At 40.4% G+C, this 15437-nt stretch overlaps 2 protein-coding genes across 6 annotated transcripts in view; both read left to right on the top strand.

Annotated features, from left to right (window-relative positions):
* The window catches only part of pgap4 (post-GPI attachment to proteins GalNAc transferase 4), a 23552-nt gene that overhangs the window by 3523 nt on the left and 4592 nt on the right, over window positions 1-15437 (top strand). For 2 of the 3 annotated variants that reach the window (XR_005232949.1, XR_005232950.1), the window contains exon 3: window positions 357-3221. Coding sequence is in view for 1 of the 3 variants with exons in the window: in XM_017434972.3 (XP_017290461.1) it covers window positions 565-1755 (1191 nt within the window). In the remaining 2 variants the exon portion in view is untranslated. Of the gene's footprint in view, window positions 1-356; window positions 3229-15437 lie in introns of those variants that run through there. The other variant, XM_017434972.3, reaches the window with a different exon arrangement.
* tpcn3 (two pore segment channel 3) overlaps window positions 10275-15437 on the top strand; it is a 40863-nt gene continuing 35700 nt past the window's right edge. For all 3 annotated transcript variants that reach the window (XM_017434997.3, XM_017434999.3, XM_017434998.3), the window contains exons 1-3: window positions 10275-10631; window positions 13301-13383; window positions 14432-14546. In XM_017434997.3, the coding sequence (XP_017290486.1) occupies window positions 10542-10631; window positions 13301-13383; window positions 14432-14546 (288 nt within the window). In that variant the 5' untranslated portion in view covers window positions 10275-10541. The remainder of the gene's footprint in view (window positions 10632-13300; window positions 13384-14431; window positions 14547-15437) is intronic.

Raw genomic sequence — 15437 nt, 5'->3', positions numbered from 1 at the left:
TGAATTTGAGATTTTCATTTGTTGTCATTTGTAATCATCAAAATTAAACGAAATAAACATTTGAAATATATGAGTTTGTATGTAATGTATGAATATAATATACAAGTTTCACTTTTTAAATGGAATTACTGAAATCAATCTAATTTTTCATGATATTCTAATTTTATGACCAGCACCTGTATGTACATCTGCAGCTAGGTAACTTTTAGACTTCTGCCAATTCAAGATGGCTGCCCAGCTAATCCACCTTAGCCTAGTATAATCAGTGTTTTACATGATATCATAGTTAAGTAAGTGGTAGTTCTGTTGAAGAGCAGATAAATCTGTGTAAACAATCTCCCTCTTTTTTTCCACAGACTGCAGAGCAACAAGGACCGAGCTGCTCCTCTGTTTACTGCAAGAACAGCTGACTTCATGCTCCTCAGACCTATCAGTTTACGCCAGACTTCTCCGATTTCCCTGTTGTTGGGCCTTCAAAGCAAACTGCTGTAAATGTTTACCTAAACACTTCTGATTGGATGCCTCACTCAGAGTGTTTGAGCGCTCCTCTCAGTTCCTTCATCAATGCCTCAATGGAAAGCCTTCATCAGTCAGCACCTACGATGGTCCAGCCCCTTAACTCAAGCCCTCGCCCTGTGTGTCATCACTTTCTGCGTCATCCTTCCTCTGTGCTGCCACCGCCTGCTGTATTCGTACTACTTCATGAAGTTCATGTACCTGGACTCGAAGAGCGAGAGCGCCCTGCGCGAGAGCCTCGAGCGGGGCCAGGACGCGCTGCGCTTCTGGCAGAACGACTCGGCCTCTGCAGCGTTTCGGCTCGCCGACGTCGCCCAGCGGCCCGAGCTGCTGGTCATCGTGGTGACGGCCCGGCGGCACGACGGGCGGAACTTCCACTACCTGCTCCAGGTGATGCGGCGGCTGAGCGGCATTGTGAAGAGCTGCGGGGCGTGGCGGTGTGCCGAGGTCCTGCTCTGCGACGTGGAAAGCGACCCCCTGGAAAACCCGGATGCCCGGCTGCTGGAGCCTTACTTTAAGGTAGTCCGCTATACGGCTCAGGAGCGGCGGAGGAATGGGGGTCAGATCAACACCTTTGAGAGGGAGAAGCAGGATTATGTATTCTGTCTCCGCAAGGGGTGGGAGCTGGCGAAGCCCCAAAACATGATTGTTCTGGAGGATGACGCTCTGCCGAGAGAGGACTTCTTCTCTGTGGTTAAGAACCTGCTGTCTCGCCGGTTTGCCCTCCACACTCTTTACATCAAGCTGTACCACCCCGAGAGGCTGCAGCGCTACTGGAACCCCGAGCTGTACCGCATCCTGGAGTGGGTGGGGCTCGGGCTGTTCGGAGCGACGGCCCTCCTCCTCACTCTCCCTTTCTGGAATCCCTGCTCGTTCTCCTTCACTCTGTCAGTCAGCCACCTCGTCTTCTTCGCCCTCTACTTCATGGCCGTTGCGGAGCTGATGGGTCGGCACTACCTCCTGGAGGCCCGGAGGATTTCCCCGCAGCTTTATGCCGTCTCCCCAGCCACCGAGTGCTGCACCCCAGCCATGCTGTACCCAGGCAACGCATCGGCCCGAGTGGCGGAATACCTGGAGGGCTCGTTCTGCTACAAAGGGAACGCCAAAGACATGGTTCTGTACCAGATGGCCAGGACGATTCCCGGAGAGCGGTCTCACAGCGTGGAACCCAACCTCGTCACCCATATTGGAGCCTATTCCTCAGTTCGACCTAACCGATCCAGGCCCAGGCTCCTCTGACAGAACCAGGAGGAGGTGAAGACTCAGTCCACAAAGCATGGACTTAATCAGGTCCCACCTCACCTGGTTCTGCTCCCCTTTTTTTTTTCTGCAACATCTGTTGGCTTTTGGATATTTTAAGGTAGTACTCTGTGAGTATAGGTTTGATGATTTGCGTTTTTTTTTTAGATCTTTTGTGGTTCCAGCTGGCAGCCTGTCCTCATTGGAGGCTTTTTGCTTTTACCTACATCCGCCCGAGTTAGTTTTCTTTTTAAACAGGTTTGTGCCTTTCAGAGGTGGTCCAGAGGACCTAAAACCACAGTAAATGAGTTTACAGATGTTCTGACCCATCCCAGTGAAAGACCCAGAGAAAAGCCTGCTGTCAAACACGGCGTGTCAAAGAACCAGTTACTATTTGCTTTGTACCATAGGTCTGCTTCTCATGTTAATGTGTCGCGTTGGCATAATGTGTGCCTTCTTCCCAGTTTACTCCTCAAATAATCAAAACCATTCCGTCTGAGCCGTGCTTTTAGTTAATATCATCATGCTGAAAAACTCTGATAATCTGTTTTAAACTTTCACAGTTAGTGTTTGGCTGAGAGGTAACACACTTCTTGGTTTCCTGTCAGACAATGTTTTCATATCGAAAAATCTTTTCCAACATACAGATTCTATAATTATTTTTACGTAACTTAGGGGAAAAAGAAGATTGACTCTTTTTATACTGTTTCTACCTACAGACCTCATCAAAGCTGGGTTTAGTCCGTAACAAGGTTTTATTCAACTACTGATTCTTTACCTTATGCTGTTGTTGTTACAGAAAGCAACCTTTCAATCATCAGGATGAGTCTACTTGGACTACTTAGATTTAACAGACTACAAAGCAAGACTTACTGAATGTCAGTAAATTGGAACTGGTTTATAAATCATTTGGTAGGTTTAAACACTGAAGGTAGGAGTGAACAGTTGCATTGGTCAGAACTTCAGGAGCTTTAAAAGGCTGGAGGAAAACAGCAGCAGATTTGTCCTTTTTCTTTAAAATGTACCTTTTGAACGTGTGTGTGTGTGTGTGTGTGTGTGTGTGTGTTTTAGTTGAGTAGACAGCAGTTTCAGTCACATTTTATCAGCTGCAGCTGGATAGCTCATTAAACTTACCGTACATTAGTTAAATAAGTTTCCTCTGCCGACTTTCGAACTTCACCATGAGACGAGCTCAGTTTGAATTCATCCCGACGCACATTCTATGGTTTCTTGCTGACAGAGTGAAGGTAAAGTTTTATCTTTCAGGTTAAAAGATGGACCCCGACACAATGGGATTAGGCAGCATTAGCTTTGTAGTCTTGAGCTGTTTGGTGATGAGAGGGAAAAACGCTTTCTTGATAAAATTAGTATTTTATTTTCGGCGCATGCAGACTTCACGACGTCAAGTGTCCCCAGCTGTTCAGAAAGAAACAGAACTTTGTCCATAAATGTGTCATCATACAGACGTGACAAACAGGACAGCTTTGAATGGAGACGTCCCACTGCATGAATGTATTTGATTTGCACACCTTTAGTAAGTAATGAATGAGAACCATGTCAGGGACATTAGGCAGCGAAGTTGAACCAGTCTGACACTCTGAGGCCTCGGCTACACTACTCTGGATATTCCTAAACTGAGATTTTTATTTTTTTTTGTTTATGTTAATGTGTTCTGACAAAACAAGCTGAAATAGTCCACTAGGTGGCGAGAACATCCATATTAACTTCGTATCAACATGCTGAAAAACAATGTGGTTAAATCCTGAGTTTTGAATCTCCCACCAGAATCTCTGTTTGTGAGGACGAGAGGCACAAAAGCAGCAGGAAATCTGTTTAAAAGAATTTCCAGAGTCGTGCAGACGGAGCCTCTGACTGGTTCCTGTTATCAGCTGCTAATGACCAAATGAGAACAGAAACCAAAGGAGGCAATTTTATTTTATGTCAGATATACCGAATTGAATTGACAATATTAAGTGAAGATTTTGAAATAACTAAGAATTTCTATAGATTTAGAGAATAATTTATTTCTTGGAAAATGAACATGCAAATAAATCTTAGTTTCCTTTCAGAGTTCTGAACTCACTGGGACGGTCTTTGCATCAAACCTAATTTAGGTTAGGTTGTTGCTTTAGATTGAGGCCCAAGAAAGACAGAAATGTCGTTTCAGAAGAAACAAAATGTGAGCTCTTCTGGATTCGTCCAGTTTCCGTTTGACTCCTCTCACTGCCTTCATCAATACCAGTGCTGCGTTTGGGTGGTGGAGAGTAGAGAGCAACGTCCAGAGACAATCAGCCCCACTTTAAGGCTGATTCACGTCACAATATCTCTGGTTTGAACAGAAAACGTGACTCAGATTGACACCAAGATACAGCCCTCAGCTGAGAGGAAAAATCTGTCCATCTAATCTGAGCATTTAGTCAGCTTAAATAAATAAAAGTACAGCTTGAGTTATTATTGTTAAAGCACCTTAGATATCAGTTTTCTTTGGTTGTTGCCAACAATCAGTTGACATTCATAAAACTTCACACTAAGACATTTCTTTTCTAACTCTTTTTATTATTTGGAGATGATTTATTAGATACATTTCTGGCTTTGATGTGTATTACAGTTATAGTGTATAAAACATATTTAAAATACACTAAAATCTAATGGGTCAGATGTCAGGAAAGTAAAAAAAAAACATTTATCAAAAACTGAATAATCACTGTTTCTAGATATTTTCACATGTTCTGATAACTGAAAGTTGATTGAAGTCATCACATTTAATTGATTTTTAGATTATGTTTGGTTGCTGTTTGATTTGGATGTAAATATTTTATCATGAATTCTTGCTCTCGACTGCAACACAAAGTTGAAACTGTGTGAGATGTACTGAGCCGGTGCAGACGTTATTGTCTTGTATAATTTAATATTGAGCTTATTCAACAACCTGTTCAAAGCTAAACACTTGGTTATTATCTGCTCAGAGTAAAAACAAAATGTTTTGAAATATTTATTATTTTTTCCCATCAACACTGAAACATGTAAAACTGGCTCCTCCTCTAAATGTTCCAGCAGACAAAGATTGTTTTTTCTTTCAAATGGGAGTGAACATAAAAAAAAAACAGATCGATGTGGTTTTTCTGGCACTTAAAGAATGAAATAGAAGACATATTTGATTTGATTTCTCGCCTTTTTTACACTGAGACCCCCTTCACATTTTCTACATTTAAAACCAAATAAATCACTGAGATTGAGGGGACTTTTGTCGTTCTGGTGTTTTTATTCACCTTGTATTTGAAGTAATGTCAGCTGTCATACAAACAAAGAAATTTGAGTTTTACTTATTTGCACTTTCTTACCTGAATGTGTTTTGTTTTTTAATAAGACTTTGTGTGAAAATGGTTCTGAGTTTAACAGGATAAACAGGATAAACGTCAGCAAATGGAGCCAGTCGAGTAGTTACAGGAAAAGGCGAGGCTAAAAACACTTGTGGTTACCATCAAAACTAAGTTGAAGTGTATGAGGAAGATAATATTTTAAATATTTAAATGACTTAAAAAAAAGATATGTGTTCCACACCTTTAAATGAAAACTGAAAACAAGTTGGACTAAACGGGGTGGTGTTCTGGGCCAAAGATAACAGCACTGACATCCAGAGGTTACTGAGAATATAGAGGGGTTCTAAATGTCCTTTTTTAATTAAAGATAGGAAGCCTAATGCTGCTTTAATCAGAATATCATCTCATCTAATCTGCAGGACGTCAGTGATTTGTCCACAGAACCCGAGGTTATTCTATAACACATCCCGTTCTGTCCTGTTCGAGCAGACGAGCCTCTCGCTCTGCTGGAGTCAGAACAATTAAGACCTCCTGTTATTTTTTACTGTACAGCATGGCATGAATAATAAATGTTCAATTAATTGGGAATCTTGTAAAAACAAAGCCTTCATATCCAATGATGGTTAGTTTATTTTTAAATTCATGTAAGATTGAAGTTAGACAAGACAAAATGTTTAGATGGGTTATTTATTTATTTTCTTCTTTTACACAAGCCGGAAACTTTGAGCCATGTTTCTCCTCCGCTATTCATGACAAGTGAACAAAAGCTGAACCCTCGCAACAGCTGCCTTCAGTGTTTGGTTAATGAACAAATTAAATAGCAATTTTAAAAGAAAATACACTTATTAGTGCTGACATTATTCAGAGGAAAGAGCATCTATAAGAAATAAATTAATAAAACAGAAAAAAGCCATTCAGGAAAGACATTCATTGATAAAAAAAACAAGATCTATTTTAGGACTAAGCCTAGTTCACAGTCAGGATAAACTAAAGAAAACAAACAAAGAACCAAAAATGACTGTCATTAATTTTGTCTCCAAGAACCTCCAGTTGACTTTTTTATTTTATTTTAACCTAACAGTACAGGCGGTACTAATCATGAGTGTAATTGCTTGCTTTAGACTCCAGAGGGCGCCCTTTAATGTGAAAATGAAAACAACAACAGGCAGATTCTTCACAGGGCTCAGCATGAACTTAAAATGACCTTTTCATTACTTTGTTGCTTTAAACTTGTTTTAGTCTTAATGTTTTCAAGTAAAGTTTAATTTTATTGTTGAATTGAATAGTTTCATATTCTGTCAGGCTGTGTACAAATAGCAGTAAAATGCAAACGAGTATAAAAAAATTATTGGCATTTATCAAAGCGTCACTAATTTAAAAAAGGGAGGTATTTTCTTGTCAAAACAAAGACTTTAGTCCCACACAACAAATTAGATGTAAAATAAAATTACAATAAAATGAAAAACAAGGTAGAAATAATACCATCGTCTTCATAATATTTATATATAAATGATGTTTATTTATATATAGTGTTCTGTAATTTTTAAGGCATGAGTTATTTTGAACTTCTCTTACTTAAGAAAGTGCTAAACCGCTGCTACAACACCTAACCATTATACCAATATATCAATAATTTAATTTAAAAACTGGAGGTCCACTTGTGATTTTTTTGTTTATTTTCTAACAGTTGTTTTTTTCTGTATTCTACTAAATTCTTCTTTATTTTACCTTTTCTGCACAGTTTATTGTGTTAAATTGCACTTTGTTTGCTGTAAAATGTGCCTTATTTTACTATTTTTTGAATCTTTAACCCTAAAACAGGCAAGAGTGGAAAATAATTTGCAAAACATTATTTCCTATTATTACTTATGTCTTTAGGCCCTAAGAAAAATATTTAAACATCGAAAATATAAATACATTCAATATTTTGGATTTTATGAGTTGTGTCTCCCAGGATACGTTGCCCTATTAAGGTACAAATACAGCCAAAATGATAAACCTATTAATGTTCAATTTGATTATGGTAAATTGTACATTATTGTATTCTTAGGTCATTTACATCACATGTAGTACTTTCAAAGTTGATTTTATTCAGTTTTACCAATCCTGTTTAGTAATCTCATAACAAAGCATTCTCAACATTTCATGACAAATATATAGAACGGGTTGTGCACTGAAAGTTACATAAAAAACAAAAACAACACAGTAATGTTTTCTTAAACGATGCATACACAACTGAACACCCTGAGTAGGTTTTATGGGGCCAAGTTTTCCATAATGATGGTAACTCTATGAACAATGCCCCTCAGTCTATATTTCATTTTTTATGAAACGCTTGAAAGCAGTTGCACGGATTTTTCCCTGGGACGATGCACAGACGAACGCCACATTTTGTGCAGTAGATTGTTGTCTGTCCTTCGGGGCAAAGCCTGCACCTTCCCTTGTCTGTGAAAGTTGGGAAGTGATCTACTCGATCATGGCGGACATCAACCATGGGTCTTGGGGCCGTTGGCCTTTGTATGCATCTGTTGGGGCTGTGCACATTCTCCACCCCTCCCTTGGAAGATCTTCCCTTCTTCTTTCCACTGTGAATAAGGGCATCTGCAACCTCCAGCCTGAATTCCTTGAGCTTTTTGTGTTTTTGCACACCAATGCTTTTGGCATCACGGCGATACAGCAGCCATCCATTGGTGATGGCTATATCAGCCATTTGCCAAAAGAGGCACAGGTACCACCTATGGGATTTTGCAGGAGTGCGGTACAAGGCCACCATCATGTCAGCAAGGTCAACTCCTCCCATGTGAACATTGTACTGTGACACAATGTTTGGACATGGAACGGCAACTTTTCTTCTCTCCTCTCTGCAGAAACGTCTGACTTCTTTGAGAGGACTGATTGCAGCACAAGAGCTAGCTAAGGTGACAACTTTGTTGTCAGACCATTTTACAATTGCCACTTCTGCCTCATTATCCACCCTGTAGTCAAAACTGCCCCTCCCTTTCTTCAGCAGAACACGGTCATCCTCAAGTGTGCATCCTTTGAGCCTGTTCTTGCGGATGGTTCCCAGACTACGCAAACCAAGGGACTCTTTCAGGTGCACAATGAGTGGGAGAGAGGTGAAAAAATTGTCAAAGTAGACAACACACTCTGAAGGGTTCTTGATTGTCTTGCAGAGTTGAATGACAACATTGGCTCCAACTCCAAGTTCTTTGGCTGGACCTTGGCCTGGACCAAATGTGCTCTTTCCAGTGTATGTCAGGAAGTCATGCACTATCCCAGAAATGCCTGCTCGAACAAAGATCTTAAAGCCCCAATGGTGAGGTTTGCTTGGGAGATACTGTCGGAGAGACCCAGCCTTTGTTCCTTTGTAAGGGACCATCATTTCATCTATTGAGAACTTGTTCTCACTCTCAATTTCCAGACACTTCTTTCTTATGTGCTCCAGCACTGGTGTCACTTTGCAGAGCCGATCTTGGGTTGGGTGTGATGCCTGATTGTCTTGAAAGTGGATGAATCGAGAGAGGCATTTAAACCTTTTTACTGACATCACATTAGCTATTTTGGCATAGCGTGTGTCTTCTGCCCAATAATCATCCATGGATGGCATTTTCACCACTCCCATTATTAGCTTAATGCCAACAAATGACTTTATCTCATCTACAGTGGTATTAATGCTGGCTCCAATTAATTGACAGCTGTAAAGGTTTGTCTGTTCAGCAATATGTTGGAACAGATCATCATCAAAAAATTGGGCAAAGTAGCTATGTGGAGAAGACAGCTCATCAGGTGAGCTGAATTCACTGGCAGCTGCTGTTGACTGGTGCTCAAACCTTTTCTTACACCAGCTGTAAAAAACAGACAAATATATACATAAATACATAACTGTATTGTTATTTGTACAAAGTGCTATAATTAGCAAGTACGGACTAAATTTAGCTGGTTAGTGGCATGCTACTTTTAGTAAATATCACAACAATACAGAAGACTTGTGTTTTTTAACCTCACATCAACTACAAAATACATAAATTTGTATGGGTTGTGCATATAAATGTCCCTAAATCAAACTACTTTCACCTGAATTCCTTGGCTAGTTTGGACTTTGTACTGTGATCCATCTCTTCAACATCTTCATCAAAACTTTCATCCTCCTCATCAGAACTGCCTTCACTCACTGCCTCTATCTCATGCTGGTTGAAAATTACTTCCTGGTCTTCATCACTGTTTGACTCAGAGTCAGAAGAACTTGCAGGGATCTCTTCTATCATTCTCATTCCTGTGCTTTCCTTTCTTTTCCCATAAAAGGACCTAGCTGAGATGCCCTGCTTGATAAAAAAATTAAAGCAAAATACAGTTATACTGTTATAATGGTAACAGCTGTGCATGATAATATACAGTACTATTGAAATTATCAACATGCCTCACAGTTTAAAACAAAATTTTGAATAATGCACATTGATCAAATTTTTACCCCTAATCTGGCAACGTATCTCAGGGGATACATATATTTCAAAAGCTGCTAACTAACACCACAGATACAGTTGCAACATTTTTTTTTCAGCAGAATGTTAAGAAAAAAGTCCTAATTAATTTTAGCAAGTTATATTGATGTTTTATTAAAAATAAGCATGACTAATACATGATTACTTACCCCCAAGGAAGAAGGTTCTCCACCACTGGCAGCCATGATGTTTTCTGATCAGGCTGACGAAACGATGAAAGATAGCCTGAACCAAATCATGTGATCTAGATGCTAATACCAGACAAGACTTTTGATAAATGCTAACTTGATTAGTGAAAACCTCCCAGCACACCCTCTGCAGGATGTTAAAAAGAGTGTATCTCCTGGTGCACGTTGCCTGTTTAAGGGTTAATAAAATATATCCTGCCGCTGTGAATCACGTGACACCTTGTGCTGCGTTCACGTTCTCAGATTAGACTTCGGCAAAACGCTGTAGTTCAAAAACCTGATTGAATTCAACGCGATAAACATGTACATTTGATAAAAACATTTTTTTTAAATATGTAGAGAAATCGATAATTATCTTTTTGTTCATCTTACCTTTTTGCAAGTCATTACATTGACACATGTTTGGTGTAAGAGAGCCCTGTTTCCACGTCTTGTCGCGTCAGCAGCCATGTTTCCGACTGTGTGTGAACGCAGCACAGTCCTGGTTTATCGGGGCAGTCCTCCTAGCGGATCTGAGCAGAGCAGAGGCGGTCTGACGAGGGGATGGATATCGGTGAGAGCTCCTTCATCTGCTGCCGACAGGAAAACATCTGATGTGGAGCCCAAGAAGATGGACGCGCTCTAGTGACGCTTTTAACAAAAAGTTGGATAAATCTTTGTCTTTTGTTTGTTCTCCATCTTCTTTGTCCTGTAAAAGTTTGGAGACGTTTTGAGGAGAGCTCCTAAAGTTTCAGGGAGGGGATTTGACGAAGAAGAAGAGGAGTGTGAAAAACACAAAAATGTCGGAGCCGGAGAAGAGCGAGAACATTCCTGACGCGTCCGCAGGAAAAGAAGTTCCGAACGGAGGGAACTCTGCGAAAAGCAAAGAGGTGAGAGACGAGAAGCCAGCTGTTCCCCGGTCCTCCGGTCCTCCGGTTGTCCCAGCAGACGTGTCTCCACATGACGGCAGTAAACCGCTGGACTCTTGTCCCTCCAGCCTCATAAAACCGAAGCAACAGTTTGTGGTTTTTAAATTCAAGTTTCGTCCGACTGCAGCTACTTCAGCTGTCTGCGTTAAAGCTGCTGCCAGTGGCTCGTTTGGGTCACCATGGTAACCACACACCTGTGGCTGTCACTCTCTGGCAGCGCTCTCAATAAGACAGGCAGACATAAAGCACAGATTAGAACTAAAGGCTTGGCCCTCCTGTCGCCCACTGCCTAAACTAAGATCATCTTTAGATGGAAAAAAGATAAGAGCTGCAGCCATTTTGGTCAAATCTTTAAACTGTGTTTTGTGAGATCTCCTCAGATGTGTTGGTGCTCAGCTACTACCACACGAATTTTAGTTCTGTATCTGTTAAATTCACTGAGCTGTGGACATTTTTGTGGCTGTGGTGGCCATCTTGAATTGGGTCAATTGAAGGTGTACCTACAGTGATCACTTTACTAAGATCCGTCCAGCGGTTCATGAGATATTTTGCTAACAGGGTGGACGGCTAATGCCAAAGTTCAGAGTGAAGAGGTCGTGCAGTGTGCATCACTTTGAATATGTGTTGGGAATCACTCTCAACTACAGTCGCACTAAAGCTGAGCTCGATATCTGTAAAATATGGATGCGTATATTAATTTTTGTGTCATCTAAGGTTGCTCTGCTGCTGCAGCCATCTTGAATGGAGTTGACTCCAAAAGTTAATCAGTTGTAGATGTGCGTACGGTGGTTACTATTTGAACGTTTCATTAAACCCCGTCTTCTGGGTCATTAGATATACACACATAAACATACACACTAACTTGGCCAAAAACATCACCGTCCTTTCGCCTTTGGTGATACTCCAACCTCAGACAAACAGTTAGTGTACATTTTGATTTTTAAAATATCCAGAATCAGTAAGAGTTAGAAGCATTTGGATGTCACACACGTCAATTTCTTAATGTGTCTCCAGTGTTTTATTTAGCAGATATGTCAGAGTGAAAAGTTCCTCTTCCAGTTTTATAGACAAAGTTCTGAACTTCGATACAACAGAGGCGTGAGAGTTTAGGTGTTCAACTCTGCACTTTAAGGGCATTTGAGAGTAGAAAGACTCACTAGCTGAAGGAAAACTAAAAATTTCTACATCTGGATATATAAACTGCACAAGAAGTGTGAAGTTAGAGGGAATAACAGAGCTGGTTGGCAAAGATTTTACTAAATTTAGATGGCTCAAAAGTAATGTGGCATTATCACACTTGAAGTTCAACATTATGTGGTAAAATAAACTGCTATTAAAGATATCTGAATGCATGTTCAGTCCTTTTAAAGTCTTTCTGCGACCCGTTTGAAGGATGTTTCACTGAACAGGGCCGGGTTTCCTCACTCAATTAACCAAATTCCCATCGTTGTCTACAAGGAAATCTTTGCATTTGTTTATGTCGAATGAAAATCGCCAAACTCTGTTCCAGATTGTTTTGGTGATTTATTTTGTACGAGTTCTTTCAAAGCTGGAGGAGGAGGAAGAGTGAACTGAAAAACGTGACTAAGAAGGAAGAATCCCACTTGATCAGTAATGAGGGTGTTTCAGTCCCCAGGCATTGGAAGTAATATTTAAAGAAGTTAAAATCGCCAAACGGCAAAGGGAAAAAATTTTTTTTAAGTTGCTTGTTTTGACATTTACACACTTGGCAGTATATTCTAGTTGTCACTACCCCCACACAGCTTCATAAAGTCATTACCCAGAGTTATTTTCAGTTAATTGCTCAGGTTTGTTAATGGTTAACTGAAGGAATTTCCTGTTTTTGTAACGTTTGAGTCATCAGCTGAAATGTGCCGAAGCAGCATTTTTATTAAGAGCAATATACAACATCCCATCAGACATTCAAAACTAGAATAGTAAGATTGTATTTGGAACCATCACATGCTGTGATGAGCTAAGGACAAGAGCTCCTTTTGCTGCCGAGCAGTGTACTCTACAGTGTACTTTTGGATGATAACTATAACAGTCATGCGTATTGTCTACTGAGACAAAAACACATGGCTTTTGGTGGCAGGCAGTTGTGTTATTACAAAACTGTACTAAATTTAGCACAAAAAGTAAGAACATTTTGGTCAGTTATTTCTTTCTTGTAACAAGGCTTCTTGGCAGTAAGTCTTACAGTGTTGAAAAGCCTGTTTCCTTCCTGTTGAATGGGGCCATATTTGTAAGGAAAAGGCATTTTGTTTGAGCAGCAGAGCTCAGTAAGTGGGTTGCGCCAACGAAAAACTTGCCAACTCTTCTTTTGCCAAAGCCGAACAGCTTATTCTGCTACTGACTCTTGTTTGGCGTCATTTGTTTATTCATTTAACAAACGGGGGGGCCTCAGTAGCATGTGGAAGAACCATACGCACCAAACACAAATGTCCCTTCTTTTTGTGCTGTGTTCAGAAAGGAAGACCCTTTGGAAGAAAGAAACCAGGCAAACACATTCTGCTCCTGATCACCCTCAAATCAAAGTTTTTCCCTTGTTTTAAAGTTCAGAATAATAAAAAAAAGAACAAAAATCAACAAGCAGTCCACGTCTTTAAATATTGGTTTGTGTGTTTCAGGATTTTGACCTGGCTGCTGTTTATGTGTCCGACGCCATGTACAACAGAAACATCTACTTTGACACGTCCCCTCAGGCTATCAGGTGAGACTTTCACTTGTATGGTCATCTTCTTCATGTGAAACTTAGCCCAAAAAGGTCAGCGCTCTTGGAGTAGAATGTTCTTAAAGCTGTTTTATTTGTGCAACAAAAGAAATAAGAAAAAAAAAATGGTGAGGCACCTACATAATCTTAATTCAAAGCTGAAAATTTGGACTTTGTTAACGCCTCAAACTAAAATGGCTAAATGAACATATTCCAATTTCTTTGTAATATTTCCCCTCTGACAGCCGAGCTTGGTCAGAGCCAGTCATCCGGTGCTGACCGGTCTTTGGCTGCTTGTTTCGGAGACTTGCGGTGTGTTCTGAACTTGGTCCTGGAGCAGGAGAGCTGATCTGGCTGCCATGTTCACAAAAAAACTCAACAAAATAACAACTGAGATATTTTGTGGGGGTTTTGACTGGGTTGTGCACATTCTCTGCTAACTGGAGTTTGGTCTCAGGTGCATGTTGGACATATCTGCATGCTAACGATGATGCTCAGGACATGCAGATGCATCACTTTGTTCAGCAAACATTTAGGGCATGCTGTGTTAAATTTTAGATCCAAATGTCCCGGGGAGTTCGCAGGAGGGGGTGGGTGGATGGGTGGGTGGATGATGATGTATCGTCTTTGGCGTCTCCCACAGCCGCAGTAAATTGGTAACGTACAAACTTATTAAATTCAACATTATTACAATTGAACGTTTTCTTAATATTGTGCAACCCCACTTCATCCGCTTTATGTGTTCTGTCTGTTTACCTCGAAAAGCAGTGTTTTTGTTTTTGTATTGCTTCAGCAGTGGATTGTGAAATCAGAAATTCAACAGACATTATTCTTGCACTGAATTAGGATGTCTTAAAACAACATTTGTTTAATTTTACTTGCTTTGCACAGGAAGTGGAGCATCATTTCTACACCTTTACCAAGACTTTTTTTAAACAAGATTTTGATGAAAACATTTGAAATGATGTTCACAAATATGAAAATCATAATGTAGATGAACATATTGTCCTTGAAGGTGGTGTGTTTTTATGTGTGTGTGTGTTTTCAGACTGTATCTCCTCTACAATCACTGGGCCTTAAAGGTGCTCCTCTACGTCTTCATTCTGGTCAATCTAGGTCTGGCCATCTTCGAGGAGCCGGCTGTCTTCCCCCTTCCAACGTGGGTACGATAGTTGCCTCTGCTCAACAGATGTTATCACAGCTGGCACAAGCCAAACAAGCAGCTGCTTAGGGCCTTCAGGCCAGCAGGGGGCCCTCAGGAGCACTTTAATATTCAGTTTAATCTACATTAGTTGTAATCAGAACGAAAAGGTAACGCCTGCTTTTTGTGTCTTCATGCACTCTGTAACCGCTTGTTAGATCGCAAAAACTCGTTGGCAGTTTTTCAACGTTCCTTGAACACAACGCTGAGAACTGATCCCTCCTCACCAACTCTGCAGCTGCAAGAAGCGCTATAATCTGGACTGGCAGATTGAATGAGTAGGAGAGAAATAACACTTCCTTAGATGTACATCCAATGATTATTTTTTGAAAACCTTTTATAAAAATTTGTCCAGTGGTTCATGAGATAATTTGGTAACAGAAAGGCAGTGTTGACTGTAACAGTTAATGCCAAAGTTTTAAGCAAAGATTTCGCTCAACTTGTGTTGCTCAGGGTATACACTCCTGATCAAAATCTTAAGACCAGTCAAAAAATTGCAAGAATTTGCATTTTGCACTATTGGATCTTAAGAAGGTTCTAAGTAGAGCTTCGCAATGTTAAAAGAAGAAATCAGCGTAAGACACAAGAACTTTTGAGCGGGGAATTTTCTGCAAACTGCATTTACACTCAAACATGATTTTTTCAGCTGATCAAAAGTTTAAGACCATAGTCTTTAAAAGCCAAAAGCTGTGCAAAAATCTGGACTCCGTGTCATTTTCTGTCAAGTCTTTACACTGTCAAGACCTCCTGATGGCAAAAGCAAAAAAGCTCACTGACTTTGAACGTGGTAGGATTGTTGAGCTGCATAAGCAGGGCCTCTCACAACGTGCCATCGCTGCTGAGGTTGGACGCA

The sequence above is a fragment of the Kryptolebias marmoratus genome, linkage group LG3 (assembly GCF_001649575.2).
Source record: "Kryptolebias marmoratus isolate JLee-2015 linkage group LG3, ASM164957v2, whole genome shotgun sequence".
Taxonomy (NCBI): domain Eukaryota; kingdom Metazoa; phylum Chordata; class Actinopteri; order Cyprinodontiformes; family Rivulidae; genus Kryptolebias; species Kryptolebias marmoratus.
The sequence above is the reverse complement of the archived record's forward strand: the minus strand, read 5'-3'. Positions and strand labels throughout refer to the sequence as shown.